Below are 14,988 nucleotides of genomic sequence, written 5' to 3' on the forward strand. Positions count from 1 at the left end.
ACACAGTATAGGTGAAGTATGTTGTGTAGTAGTAGTACCAGTACTTTACAGGGTTATGATGGTGAAGGCAGGAAATGTGTCAGCCACATCCTAGCCGCGGGGGGTAGCTTATTCGCTCCGCTCCAGATTGGTTACTACATATCAGTCGTATAATCAGCAGCATATCACTTCAGGGTAAAAATACCCACTTCCTCTAACAGCGGGGACCTACTGGCTAATGTGGCTAGCTCAGCAAAGCTCTCCAAGAAAGCCCCAGATAGAGAACTCTACCCTGTTCTGTTGCTGCCTTTCCAAGTACTGTAGCAGTCAGACATGTTTTAGCTAACTCTTGGGCTACACTTTTAGTTAGCGCTTGGGCTACACTTTTAGCTAGCTCTTGGGCTACGCTATGTTTTAGCTAGCTCTTAAGCTACACTTTGTTATAGCTAGCTGGACGCTTGCTGTTCCTTGTTTTTCATTTCGAAGAATGTCCTAAGAAGCATATGTCCCACTATTCTACAGATTCACAAATGCATGTCGATTGTGCTTGACACTTAAGGCACACAAACACATTAATGATAGGGAGAGAGTGGCTCCTATTGATTGTGTGATGATGAGGCAGATTGTGAGGGGGATAGATAGGGACCTGGGGAGGGTGCATCACATTAACTATTCATAAATATGGAAGGAGAAGTTCTTATGGCCCATTTCAGCAATGACAAACATCACTTATGAGGGGAGACACCCAAGGCCAGACAGGAGACACCCAACCAACATCATCACCTCCATTAGGCTACGACTGTATCTGTTGTCGCTGTCCTGCCATATCTGTTGTCATCACAGATATACAGAGACAGACACATCGATCTGGCAGAGCAGGACTGGGGACAGACAGACAGGACAGGGAATTAACATTTTTGGATGTTAATCAATAAATGGGATGTGTTTATGGGCTACATTTAAAACAGTAAACACATTAGCAGAATATAATGCTGCGGTGTTATTTTATATTACTTTTGTTGATGAACGTTCAAACGTGGATATCCAGCACCCACTATTGTAAACAAAGCTGTGGAAAGTGGATAATGTGTTGTAGTCTTTTCTGCACATTTGACCACACAATGTGTGAGTCAATGTGTTTGTGTCATCCGGACTGTTTGGAGATTACAGACATCTTTGTCACACACAGGAGGTGGGTGGTACCTTCACTGGGGAGGAGGGGCTTGTGGTAATGGCTGGAGCAGAATTAAAGGAATGGTATCAAATACATTGAATACATTAGATTGCCATTCCATTTGCTCTGTTCCAGCCATTATTATGAGCTATACTCCCCTCAGCAGCCTTCCCTGTTGTCACAGTACCACTGCTCTAGTTCTGTCCACCTGTGATTATAGAAGACCTAGTCTACAATACCCCTGTACTTTGACTACAGATGACTCTTGCTGAACTATTGTAAACCAGTGCTTAGCTCAGAGCTAATAGGGGGTCATTTTTTTGTTCCACTCTGTTGTCTGTATGATTTGAGCCTTTAGAGATTGCTGAAGCTCTCTAGAATGTCAACAGGGTTGAAGGTATTGGTCCACCTAGTAATTCAACTAAAGTAAAGCCAAAATATGGTATAAAGAGATTATAGAGAGGTGTTAAAAACACTGTTAGTCCTCCTCAAAAGCCAACCAAGAGCATGCCCATGCTATCGAATACTTCAATATAATATCATTTAGAAAACTATTTAAAATAAAATATGAAATGTACAGAGGTCACTATCTGTGTTTATCATGACTGTAATCTGTTTGTGATTACTTGTTAGTTTGATTAGCTTCCCTCCCTCCTTTCTTGGTTTGGTTTTCATTCCAACTTCAGTTAAGCTAAACCGTTCTGTTTTAGTGCCATGTCATGTCTGGCAGCAGGCCTAATGAACAGTTTGATTTACCCAGCGACGTCTCTGAACCGTCGTCAAAGTCTCTGAACCATCGTCAAAGTCAGTCAGCAACCACTGCCAGAGTCCTGCTGGGGAATAACTGGCTAAATTAAACTATGATCACACACTGTTTGGACGAACTCTTTGAACTTCATTTGATGGGCGCTTCATCCCTTGTCAATAATAGACGCGCTTGAAAGGACTCCTGTCATTCTCCATTATTGTTTTGGCGAATCTTCAATAATCTTTTCATAAAAAACAAACGGACTTTTTCAAGTGCTGGCTGTCCATAGAGTATATGTTGAAGTTGTTTATTTCAGTAAAGCCACAATAAGGTCTCCTTAAGAATAACAGACTATTCAGATGTAGGATCTTAATTTGATCACCTTGTTGCAGGATAACATTTCTGCAATGCAGGACATGTATAACTTCTACTGTATTTAAGGTTTTAAAAGACTTCTGAAGCTTCTGACAAATTCAGACTTGATTTTCCTTTACGAGAAATGTATGAACCCCTGCAAAAATGTCCATTAGTTATATTCCATATAATAATTCACATACTGTTGCTGCAGGATTATTTTCCTGCTGTAGCAAACTGGCTCAAATTAAGATCCTACATCTGTAGGCCTATGATGTGGATGGATGAATGAATTGATGGATGGAAAAGTAATTGCTATTAACTAACATTTCTCCTCATCCTTTGTTAAGTAAAACAATTTGTTCCCTGAATCCATTCTTACCACAAAACAGCGGCCTCAGACGCCAGTAGAGGTTTGGACCAACTCCACACATTACCCACAAATCCCCCAGATCAGACACTTGGCATATAGAATGGTGGTCCTCTGTAGCTCAGCTGGTAGAGCACGGCGCTTGTAGCGCCAAGGTAGTGGGTTCGATCCCTGGGACCACCCATACACAAAAAAAAATTATGCACGCATGACTGTAAGTCGCTTTGGATAAAAGCGTCTGCTAAATGGTGTAGTATTATTATATTATTATATAACAGAATTTATTCAGATGAATTTAGATGAAGCATAATTATAGACAGTAGAGCTTGGAGTTTTCCCTGGTCAGTACAGTACACTACAGTACAGTAGATAAGATAATTAATAATTAGGTGGGTGATTACATTTGTTCTATACAAGTTTGTTTTTTGCATATCCCACTTCCCCTGAGACACCCTCGGAGAGTGGGGTCAGAGCCAGGGATCATCCACTGTTGACAGCGACCCTGGAGCAATTAGGGTTAAGTGCCTTGCTCAAGTGCACATTGACAGATTTATACTTTATAGTAGACTTCACTGCACTTGATTTTGGGGTTGTTGTTGAGCCAAACAGCCATGTCAGGACATGCACAGAGCAGATAGGAGAACAGATGCTGAGAGAGGTGACAGAGGCTTGTTCTCCTGTCTGAACTCAATCTGCACTGCGTTTACACAATGTTTCTTATGGAACTGTTTCTTATGACACCTCAGTTACATCTTTGCCTACAGGACAGAGTTGGGACTTTATCTGTTGTATCTTTTTCCAGTATACAGTATCTCTTACAAGAGGTGTCTATGATCTAAGACTAAAAGTAGCTGTGAGAAAGGCGGTGTAACTGAGCTGAGCACCTTAGCTAGCCTTGTGTTTCAGAGCAGTCCTGAATCTGTTTCGTCTGGTACGACTAAATTCTCCACAGAGCCTGCCTGTGGGGGGAACACATCACTCTGCGGTGCAGAAAAGGGGGCTGGAGAAGGAAGTCTTAAGGAAATTGCTGTTAAGTGGTTCTTGTGGCTTTGGCTCATCAGATCCATATTGGCTATGCAGCCTCCCAGTTTCCCATGGCTCCTATACCAGGACTGGGGTGGGCTGGGGACTGGTTCATAAACATAGACTGTACTCTTTTAATCATGACTGTTTAGGAGAAGCTTTAATTTAGGTATACAATTCTGGATTTGTGGCAGTTAAGAATGCAATGTTTCATACCTGAGTTTGTAGAGGAAAACAGTGTTTTTGGAAATGAAACATTCCATAAAAAAACATTTTTGGACAAAGTTTTGAACTTGAAGGATGTATATCTGGCTTAGACAAAGATGTGTATCTAAAATTGTGAGTCTGTAATGTCTTCTTCATTTCTGTGAATAGACACAGATGTAAGAATCCTATCCAATGTACAGTATATTATTAATAAATGTTCCAGCTATTTATGCATAGTGTGAAGTTTGACATGTCGTTGAGTGACTGACAGTAACTGATTCTTCTCCATGTCTGTTGTCAGGAACCTGATGCCTCGGACCCTGGAAGGTCAGATCACCATGGAGAAGACGCCCAGCTACTTTGTGACCAAGGAGGCTCCTCGTCGCCTCTGCACCATGAACTGCCGCACCAAGCTCATTGTGGTCGTCCGCGACCCCGTGACCCGGGCAGTCTCTGACTATACCCAGACACTGTCCAAACAACCCGGCCTCCCTTCCTTCCAGAGCCTGGCCCTCAAGAACACCTCTACGGGATTGGTCGACACCTCGTGGAGCGCCGTGCGCATCGGCCTGTACGCCAAGCACCTGGAGAACTGGCTCAAGCACTTCCCCTTATCTCAATTCCTGTTCGTCAGTGGTGAGCGGCTGGTGTCCGACCCGGCAGGGGAGATGGGCCGGGTGCAGGACTTCCTGGGTCTGAAGAGGGTGGTGAGCGACAAGCACTTTTACTTCAACCAGACTAAGGGATTCCCCTGTCTGAAGAAGCCAGAGGGAAGCAGCAGGCCCCGGTGTCTGGGGAAGTCCAAAGGAAGGCCTCATCCACAGATCTCACCAGAGGTGCTGCAGAGGCTCAGGGATTTCTACAGGCCATTCAACATCAGGTTCTACCAGATGACTGGACAAGACTTTGGATGGGTCTGAGCCGTCCACCAATGTTATATGGAAAATCAAACCAAAGGATGAAAATTATTACTTTAAAACATGTGGAGAGGACACTCTGCTTTCATCAAGACAGCAAACACAAGACTGACATTACATTTGTCAATGAGGGAACAGGGGTTCTAGGTTACCACTTTGACTTGTGACATGGTATACATTATACAATATGTGGGCATTTTTTTGTGTTTTATGAAACAATGATATAAAACTGTAATTTATAGTTTCAGTTACAAGATACAGATATTTGTGTGTTGCTACATGTTAGAATATGATCTTAAACCAATTGTTTTCTCAATGTAAAGTACATGAACCAAGAGATGTGTGAGGAGACTCATGTTAAAAAGAAGCACAGGATTATAACCAACCTGTTTCCGACCAGCGTGTGTGTGTATGTATGTTTGTATGTTTGTATGTGTGTGTGTGTGCGTGTTTAAGATACCGTAAGAAAAGTGTATTTATTGTAATAAGTGTATGTAGCTTTAATTATTCTTGTGACCACCCAACTAAGCAACAAAACGTTTCTTTATCAGGTTTGACAATCATGTTCTTTTGACTTTTGACTTGTGTTTTCAATGGTACTGTAGATCTAAAAACCAAATGTGTAACTATCTATCATTACCTGCAAGTCAATCTAATACCAGACCCTGTTTACAGCATTTACATTGGGACAGTATTACATGGATAATGAACCACTATTACAAAGACCTTGTACACATAATTATTTTTATTCTCCTTGGGTTATGAGCTATGATGTAATACTTATTTCCTCTTTTAACTCAAAGTTATTTAAGCCTCATTTAAAATGATGCTTTTACTTGCAAACCTTTTCTGGCTTTACAAAACTCTTATGCATCCAACAATGATACCTCACTTTGGGTACAGAAACATCATAGTGACTGTGATGAGAAATCACGCACATTTCATTTTGGAACCGAAACAGATTTGTATATATAGTTTACCCTTCAATGATGAATCACAATGTACAATGAGTATCATTATCTTGACGTTAACAGCTGGGTCATTTGTAAATGTCATGCTTAAAGATTATGTTTGTCAAAGTTTATTTCATTTCAAGGATGTATAGGAAACTGTTCATATTACTCTGTAAAAACGTTAAATTGAACCATACTGAAGTTTACAACCCTATTGTACATACTGAAATGAGAATATGTTGAGATGTTTAGTAAAGCTTCATTTGAAAGAGTACATCATGTTGTCTTTTTTACTGAAACACACACACACAGTGGTGCAGTGATGCTCTTGTGACCCGTCAGTGTTTTTACTAGCCACAACAGGTCTCACTGAGACCCACCACCAGGAGACTCTTGGAGGCCTGTAGACCCAACTCTACCAGGTTTTGCGTAGCCAGACGTTGTATTATTGTGTTCTATGTATTCTAGGAGAACTCAGAAGCCTGGAATAAGAGGCTGAACTCTGTCTAACTCCTCAGTAGAAAACATGCACAGACCTCAGCTTCCCTCTTTCCCTCTCCTCTCTTTCTCTCTTTCCTCTCTTCTCTCTTCCCTCTCCATCTTCTCTCTCCCTCTCTCTGCCCCTTCCCTCTCCCTCTTTCTCTCTCCTTCTTTCTCTCTCCTTCTTTCTCTCTCCTTCTTTCTCTCTCTCTCTCCACATAGTGAGACCACACGTGCAGTCTGAGGGTTGTGTGTGCTGTGGCCTTTAACCCAGTAGTCTACAATACCTCCACCCAGTAGTCTACAGTACCTCCACCCAATAGTCTACAGTACCTCCACCCAGTAGTCTACAGTACCTCCACCCAGTAGGATACAGTACCTCCACCCAGTAGGATACAGTACCTCCACCCAGTAGGATACAGTACCTCCACCCAGTAGGATACAGTACCTCCACCCAGTAGTCTACAGTACCTCCACCCAGTAGGATACAGTACCTCCACCCAGTAGGATACAGTACCTCCAGCCAGTAGTCTACAGTACCTCCACCCAGTAGAATACAGTACCTCCACCCAGTAGGATACAGTACCTCCACCCAGTAGTCTACAGTACCTCCACCCAGTAGGATACAGTACCTCCACCCAGTAGTCTACAGTACCTCCACCCAGTAGGATTCAGTACCTCCACCCAGTAGGATACAGTACCTCCACCCAGTAGTCTACAGTACTTCCACCCAGTAGGATACAGTACCTCCACCCAGTAGTCTACAGTACCTCCACCCAGTAGGATACAGTACCTCCAGCCAGTAGTCTACAGTACCTCCACCCAGTAGAATACAGTACCTCCACCCAGTAGTCTACAGTACCTCCACCCAGTAGTCTACAGTACCTCCACCCAGTAGAATACAGTACCTCCACCCAGTAGGATACAGTACCTCCACCCAGTAGTCTACAGTACCTCCACCCAGTAGTCTACAGTACCTCCACCCAGTAGGATACAGTACCTCCACCCAGTAGGATACAGTACCTCCAGCCAGTAGTCTACAGTACCTCCACCCAGTAGAATACAGTACCTCCACCCAGTAGGATACAGTACCTCCACCCAGTAGTCTACAGTACCTCCACCCAGTAGTCTACAGTACCTCCACCCAGTAGTCTACAGTACCTCCACCCAGTAGAATACAGTACCTCCACCCAGTAGGATACAGTACCTCCACCCAGTAGGATACAGTACCTCCACCCAGTAGGATACAGTACCTCCACCCAGTAGTCTACAGTACCTCCACCCAGTAGGATACAGTACCTCCACCCAGTAGGATACAGTACCTCCAGCCAGTAGTCTACAGTACCTCCACCCAGTAGAATACAGTACCTCCACCCAGTAGGATACAGTACCTCCACCCAGTAGTCTACAGTACCTCCACCCAGTAGTCTACAGTACCTCCACCCAGTAGGATACAGTACCTCCACCCAGTAGTCTACAGTACCTCCACCCAGTAGGATTCAGTACCTCCACCCAGTAGGATTCAGTACCTCCACCCAGTAGAATACAGTACCTCCACCCAGTAGGATACAGTACCTCCACCCAGTAGGATACAGTACCTCCACCCAGTAGGATACAGTACCTCCACCCAGTAGTCTACAGTACCTCCACCCAGTAGGATACAGTCTCTCCACCCAGTAGTCTACAGTACCTCCACCCAGTAGTCTACAGTACCTCCACCCAGTAGGATACAGTACCTCCACCCAGTAGGATACAGTACCTCCACCCAGTAGGATACAGTACCTCCACCCAGTAGGATACAGTACCTCCACCCAGTAGTCTACAGTACCTCCACCCAGTAGGATACAGTACCTCCACCCAGTAGGATACAGTACCTCCACCCAGTAGTCTACAGTACCTCCACCCAGTAGGATACAGTACCTCCACCCAGTAGGATACAGTACCTCCACCCAGTAGGATACAGTACCTCCACCCAGTAGACTATGCCGATCACACATTCCCACCTATCTGCCTCACTTCAATATGTCTGGCCACAGGCTAGTAGTGGGCCTCAGTACCATTTAATGTCCCTGGCTCACTTAATCTGTGCCAACTTTTATTACATTTTATTTTGCTGTCTTGATGATAGCTGCCTTTTCCGAGTGCCAGCCCAGTGGTAGGAGTGTGTGTGTGTGTGTGTGTGTGTGCGTGCGCGTGTGTAACTTCTTACCCATTCCCCCTCCATCTGGACAAGTCATTATCACCTATGTCTTCAGTACCAGCCTAACAGTACACTTAATGAAATCAGCGGAACGTTAATCATAGGCTACATGTTTATTATACACTGGGCTAAACTACTGTCGCTCTAATGGGACTCCAACCCAACTGCAACCACAGCATGGTAGGAGTGGATGCTCAGGGCAAAGCTTTCCCAAAACATTGCACAATGGGACCCTGAGGAATGGCTATGTATTTGAATCATTCCATTCTATGGGCATGGTCTCAACTTGAGATGCATGCATAACACAACTCCCATTGATATCCACTGCAGGCATCTGAATTGACGGATCTATTTACTGTAGATCTATGTATCTGCTAGCTATGATTCAACCCTTTAATAAGTCTGGTAATGTGACAGATCATGTAGACAGTCAAAGACTCCATCCTGCTTACAATGAACATGCCATCGTAAAACAACCCTGACATCATTGCCCCCCATTGTGAAAACAGTAGTACCAAGACATAATTTCTCACACGTGAGCCAAAAAGGGGATTTTGGAGTTTATAAGACTCTACTAAGTTATCCAACAGAAATGACAAACTGTGATGCCATGACTGTAGTATTACTGTAGTGTACAATAACCAATCATTGCACTTTGGTTTCCATACACAGATAATTCCACAGATAACCCCTGAGGGAAATTGTGATCCAGTTGCTCTGACTGATTTGTTTACATTGAAGAGGATGGAGGTCTCAGTTTGGTTTTAACAATGTAGACCTATAAGATCCTTACATGACTGAATGTGTATGTCAGTTAAATTACAGGTTCATAAACCTTAACGTCTTCCGTTCCCCAACTAGACAATTTGTTGTGGCCCTAGTGGTATGCAACGCTTAAGAATCTGAGCCCACAATTTGATGCATGCCATCAATTCCTAGCATTGTTGATTTGTTTACCCTTATGAAAATCACCTGACGTGGATACGGTTACAGCCCTGTAACTATTGGAGATTAGCCGTAATGAGGGACCTATATATTTTGCGTAAGGGATGGATGAGACGTACATGGGCATATGGCAGACTAATCAAAACCAGTCACGGAGGAGGGATGAACCATTTTGAGGGTTCTCCGCTGAAGGAAAAAGGCTGATTTGTACACACCAGATAAAAGCAGGATTACAGTGTAAAAGTGGTTTCCCTTTGATTACTCATAAATGAAGACACTCCGTACTACAAGGACTCCACACCATACCGCAGGCTCCTAAGGCTGAGGGGAGACATGCTTGGGGATTTTGTCTCACTCTGTGGTTAGGGTAGTACACTGTATCTTGTTAAAAGAGTGACTCCGGCTTTAATTGTTCAGAGTAATTTGGGTCAAAATGGTTTTACTTGAAATTGGTGGTGAGTAAGCCTGTTTCAGGGAATGGTTTTTAGAGTTGGGGATTAGGAAGTTTTACAATGGGACTTTATACTCTTTTGGTGGACATGTTTTCAGGACAAAACTCTCGCTTCAATACCACTTAACATCCAAGTTGCCAGTCATTTAGAATTAGCTTATTGGGGCTTTATTGGAAAACTCACACAATTAAAATTAATAGGATGACAGACACCCAGAGCTGGCAAGGTGCAGTGCTAAATTACTGTTGCCAATTGGATCGGAAAACTTCACACTTGAAACTATAACAGGGTTTTTAAATAAATGATTTACTACAGTACTGTCGACAGTCGCCACATTCTAGGCATTCTGTTTTGACTCTAACAAGTGAATCTATATCACTTTACATCTGAAAAGCACAATGATATCAGTCCTTTAAGACTAGAGATTGCCTCAAAATATACATCTACTACTTAGTGCACCATTGAATTTCTTCAATTGATAGCATAGTACCTTCAGAGATGATGTGCCCTACACTCTTCGAAAAAAATGTGCTATCTAGAACCCAAAAGGGTTCCATAGGAGAACACTTTTTGATTCCAGGTAGAACCCTTTTGATTTCAGGTAGAACCCTTTTGGGTTCCATGTAGAACTCTTGGTTCTACACGCAACCCAAAATGATTCTACCTGGAACCAAAAAGGGCTCTACCTGGAGCCGAATAACCCATTTTTTCTAAGTGAAGCATGGTCCCAGATCTGTTTGTGCTATCTTTTCAACTCCTATAGGCTATATGGTCATTTTTTGGAGTCAGGCCAAACAATTACCATATATGAGTTGGCAAGACGGCACAAACAGATCTGGGACCAGGCTAGCTGTACTCCCTTTTAGGTGCTACCGTGCTAAGCCTTAATGAAGTTCAATTTCAGCTGCCAAGGACCCCATTCTGCATGCCATAAGTCAGTATTTAAGTTCCATGGTATAGGACTAGTTTTATATAAGTATGGTATAGCTTTGCCATGCCTATATAAAGCACTCATTGGTTCTTGATATGTTCCATGGTTTTATTAAACCCCAACAACCCACTTATTAATTATTTATGATGGATTGCCTTGAACACAAAGTAATTACTTCCATGTGTGGGAGATCAACTATAGTCAAAGATTCAGTCATTAATTAGGACATTTGTGAAGAGGACAAGAAGACAAACTATGAATGTAACTAGTTGGTTTCCTAGACAGACAGACATACAGATGCACACACACACAATCCAAACTTACACACAATATTTTTCTCAGCTAATCGGCAGCAATGAAATCCCATAATATTTATTCCTCAATAGTTTCCCATTCGTTGCCAGGTGGACATATCTGTGCCTTGTCGTCATGCATGTGATATTGAATCCTCCCTCACTCTTTCCACTGGATGTGTGTGCCTGTGGCGTCTGTTTTCTTAGAATGGCCACACCACAGTACAGTCTGGTGACATACATACAGCACAGCACGCAAGCAGAACATCACGAACGGTCATTTTCTAACCGTAGACGTGACCAAACTGTATAAAAAAGTCTATAGGAATCTCAGAGTCAAGTCTATAGGACCTTTTCAAAAGTGCACTTGAAAATGACTTCACATGAACAGACAAAATAACGTTTGTTAAGTGATCTACTGTTTTCCAATCACCGCCCATTTTGCAGCCTACAGATGAGCTTGAGCATTGGGGTGAGAAATCAACATAAAAGGAGGAAGCTGCTGTCTGTATGAACCCAAGTGCAGGGACTCAATGTCCTCAAGCCAAGAGAAGAGAGATACCTACCTGCCACTACCACTTCCGCCAAGTCTTGAGCTGCTGATGAGTGCTGAGGATGGATTAAGGTGTCATACAGACTGTCTATGTGAACTGAACCTCCAAAACTCCTCTGCCTTCCTTCCTGCCTGTGTACCTCACCTCTCCCTGCTCCTGGAATAACAGCTACCAGGCCTGTCATCTTTTAAAGAGCTCTGTGTTCGCACACAGTGGAATGGTACCTGATACCTTTCTTGTGTGACTGAGTGAGTGTCAGTATTTGGTCGTTAACTTTTTTTGGGGGCTTAGTCTAATTAATGTGTAGAAATGCAAAAGCTATACCCCACAGCGGAATTGCTTTTGTTTCCCCACTCAAAAGAAAGAATGATAAAAGTGAATGTGTTTTATTTTCACAATGGGATTCCCTTTCTTCAAAGAGCGACTTCCCTCTTTGGCTCACTTTTACCCCTCTGGCTTGATGCCTTGCAATGAATGACATCATTGTTACTGTCAGTGTGTGAGTGTCGGGTTGGTTTGAAGACACGCTGTGGTCTGACTGCAGGTAATCCACTCCCTGAGAATGTTAAGTGTACCTTCTCAGGCCTCTCGCTCGATGACAACATGCCATTTCACTGTGCTAAATGCTAAGCCATGGCTCCACACTCGGCTTTGAACCCATTGTTCAAGCCTAAGAGGAGACTAGAGGATAATACTCACAGACACATATAAGCTAAGATGATGATGAATCATATCTCGTAAAAAGGAGACACCTGTAGCTACACAAAGCGTACACATGCATATGCTATAACCCAATCATTGTTCACGGGACTGTATCAGAGACGATAGTTGGGTACAGTTACAGCTACACTGAGATTCTCAGATAGATAAAAACTGAACCTTTCATAGTTGCTATGATGATGAACAAGTTGGACATACCCCTAGTCCCCTGGAGGCTGCTGGGACATAGAGTTGTGAGGCTGGGTGATAGAATACCTCTGAGGTGTGGGATGATGATGGTGTATACTACAAACAGACTCAGGTTACAGGGAGAGACAGGCCTGGGACAAGCCAGTCTGAGACTGTGATTGATCCTGAAAGCAGAGAGGCCTGTGGGAGAAGTGTAATTGAACCTGGAACAGATGTTAAACACCCCTGGAAGAATGTGGTTACGGAGAGGGCAGAGCCGGCAGACCCACGCGGCCCTTATTAACCGGCATCATGGACAACGGTTGAGCCACACAGCCCGAGCCAGTTACAGATAAGAGGATATATTTGACTGTGGATGTGAGAAACTGAGAAATGACGGACTGTAATCAAGTCAGACAGAATTTACACGAGCCTGAAAATCTGGAGTCCTTTCCTGGAAAGAGAAAAAGGCTTGTTTGATCCTATGACAAGAAACATTCCAGTTGAGAGTTGTCGCAGGTTGAGAGGAATCATACAATTTTCACACTACCGTGCCGACCCGAACCAAGCTTTGCTGGCTACGATATCAATATCAACTAGCCACTATGGTGGACACACAACCAGGCATGCTAGGTACAGAAAAGCTCAGGTTAGTTTGATTCGGTTTGGCTCAGTAATGTGAAAAGCCCTTTAGTCTGTTCCTCTTCAAAAGATAGAGATTCAAGTGGAAATGGAGGGTGACAAGGATATGCCGCAGGCCTGAAGTCTGATACTCTGATCACTTCCAAAAAACACGGGTGTAATATACTGTCTCATAAAGCCAGTGGATGAAAAGGCAGTCTCCTCTCCACTGTTATAACAGGAGAACTTGCAGCAGGCCCACAACACAACAAGAGTCAAACCTCCCTAAACTCTCTCTCTCTCAATAAGTCACGTCCCAAACATCACTCATCTGTGACACTGTAATGGAGACTCATTTCATCTATGAAATGTTTGAGATTATAAAAGGCATGCCAATATAAATGAACAGGCTGTAAATGTTTAATGTGACTATTTCTTCAGGCTAATTTGGCTTTGAAGAGGATTGGGCCTGTAAGATAAAATCCCCTGCATTATTTTCCTATTCCCAGTAGAGTAGACAGAGTACAAAAGGCCATGGGCAATGTTCCTCACAAACAAGAGAAAAAGACACATGCCCAAAGATCTTGAAGACGAACATTGTAATTATGATCACAGTGATGTGCTGTGATGGAGGCTGTTATCTAGGGTTGTGGGTTTGATTCCCACGGGGGGCCAGTATGAAAATGTATGCACTCACTAACTGTAAGTCGCTCTGGATAAGAGCGTCTGCTAAATGACTAAAATGTAAATGTAAATGTCTAGAGCAGAACACAACAATAGGTCAGGATAAGGTTAAGATCAGCACCTGTGTCTGAAATCTACTGGACCAGAATTTCAAAGCAAGACTTCAAGTTTTGCATCAATCATATATTTCCCATTGTGAAATCAATACACGTTTTAGTGTAACAGACTACATTGTAATTCTGTAGGACAGAATATGTATTCATCTTTAGAAAAATCTCATGAATCTTTGAGTGAGCACTGCCCTCTGCTGGTTTCAGAACTACAACAATGTCCTTAATCAGTGTGGCCATACTGCATGAAATAGGCCTGCCTAATGATTCCGGTGTAATTCCATACATTTCTTCCAGCACTCTGCTCTGATTAAAAGCAAATGACAGAAATGTACAATAAAATACCGATTTTAATAGTGTCTGCTAATGATCTGTCAAAGTCTGCCAACTTTAAAAGTCATGCTGACAACATCATCTATGCCAGCATGTAGTTCATCGTGCACCTGCACAGCCGATACACCCTTGGGGGTCCCAGTGAGAATCAGATCCCCCTCTTCTAGGGTGATGATCTCACTGATGTAGCTGATGAGAAAGGGAATGGAGAATATCATCTGAGAGGTGCAGCCATTCTGGCGCATCTGGTCGTTCACTTTGAGCCAGATCTTCACGTTCCCCGGGTCGGGAATCCGCTCTTTGGGGATGAATTCACTGACTGGACAAGAGGTGTTGAACGCTTTGGCCAGAGTCCACGGAAGACCTTTAGACTTGCAGTCATCCTGGACGTCCCGAGCTGTCATGTCCAAGCACAGGGCGTAGCCTGCGACGTGTTCCATCGCGGAAGATTGGGGAATAGCGGTGCCCCCTTTCCCGATGACCACCCCCAACTCGATTTCATGGTGTAAATTGTTGGAGTATTTGGGAATGAGGATTGGTGAGCCCTCTGTCAGATATGCAGATGGCGTCTTCAGGAACAACACGGGCTCTGTTGGGACGGCGTTCTTCAGCTCCTTTGCATGGTCGGCGTAGTTCCTCCCGACACAGATTATTTTCTTTCCCCACTCCCAAAACCGAGATACATTTCGTGAAGTCATTGTAAAGATATCTTGTCAAGTCTAAAGCTGCTCCGAAGCAGTTCTTACCATCAAAACGACCTTTGCCCGCGGCT

At 43.5% G+C, this 14,988-nt stretch overlaps 2 protein-coding genes across 2 annotated transcripts in view; one reads left to right on the forward strand and one right to left on the reverse strand.

The window, feature by feature from the left end:
• The window catches only part of LOC121551643 (heparan sulfate glucosamine 3-O-sulfotransferase 6-like), a 30,120-nt gene extending 23,825 nt beyond the window's left edge, over positions 1 to 6,295 (forward strand). The window contains exon 2 of the mRNA XM_041864349.2: positions 4,157 to 6,295. Coding sequence (XP_041720283.1) covers positions 4,157 to 4,775 — 619 coding nt within the window. The 3' untranslated portion in view covers positions 4,776 to 6,295. The remainder of the gene's footprint in view (positions 1 to 4,156) is intronic.
• A 7,198-nt stretch (positions 6,296 to 13,493) lies between these two features.
• On the reverse strand, positions 13,494 to 14,941 carry LOC121551647 (acylpyruvase FAHD1, mitochondrial). Its single transcript, XM_041864356.2, has one exon. The coding sequence runs from the start codon at positions 14,912 to 14,914 to the stop codon at positions 14,258 to 14,260; it is 657 nt and encodes a 218-aa protein (XP_041720290.1). The 5' UTR covers positions 14,915 to 14,941; the 3' UTR covers positions 13,494 to 14,257.
• Between the last annotated feature and the right edge of the window lie 47 nt (positions 14,942 to 14,988).

The sequence above is a fragment of the Coregonus clupeaformis genome, chromosome 35 (assembly GCF_020615455.1).
Source record: "Coregonus clupeaformis isolate EN_2021a chromosome 35, ASM2061545v1, whole genome shotgun sequence".
Lineage (NCBI taxonomy): Eukaryota > Metazoa > Chordata > Actinopteri > Salmoniformes > Salmonidae > Coregonus > Coregonus clupeaformis.

Bases quoted from the DNA above. Each gene is read 5' to 3' on its own strand.
- LOC121551647 (XM_041864356.2), bottom strand. From the start codon at position 14,914: ATGACTTCACGAAATGTATCTCGGTTTTGGGAGTGGGGAAAGAAAATA.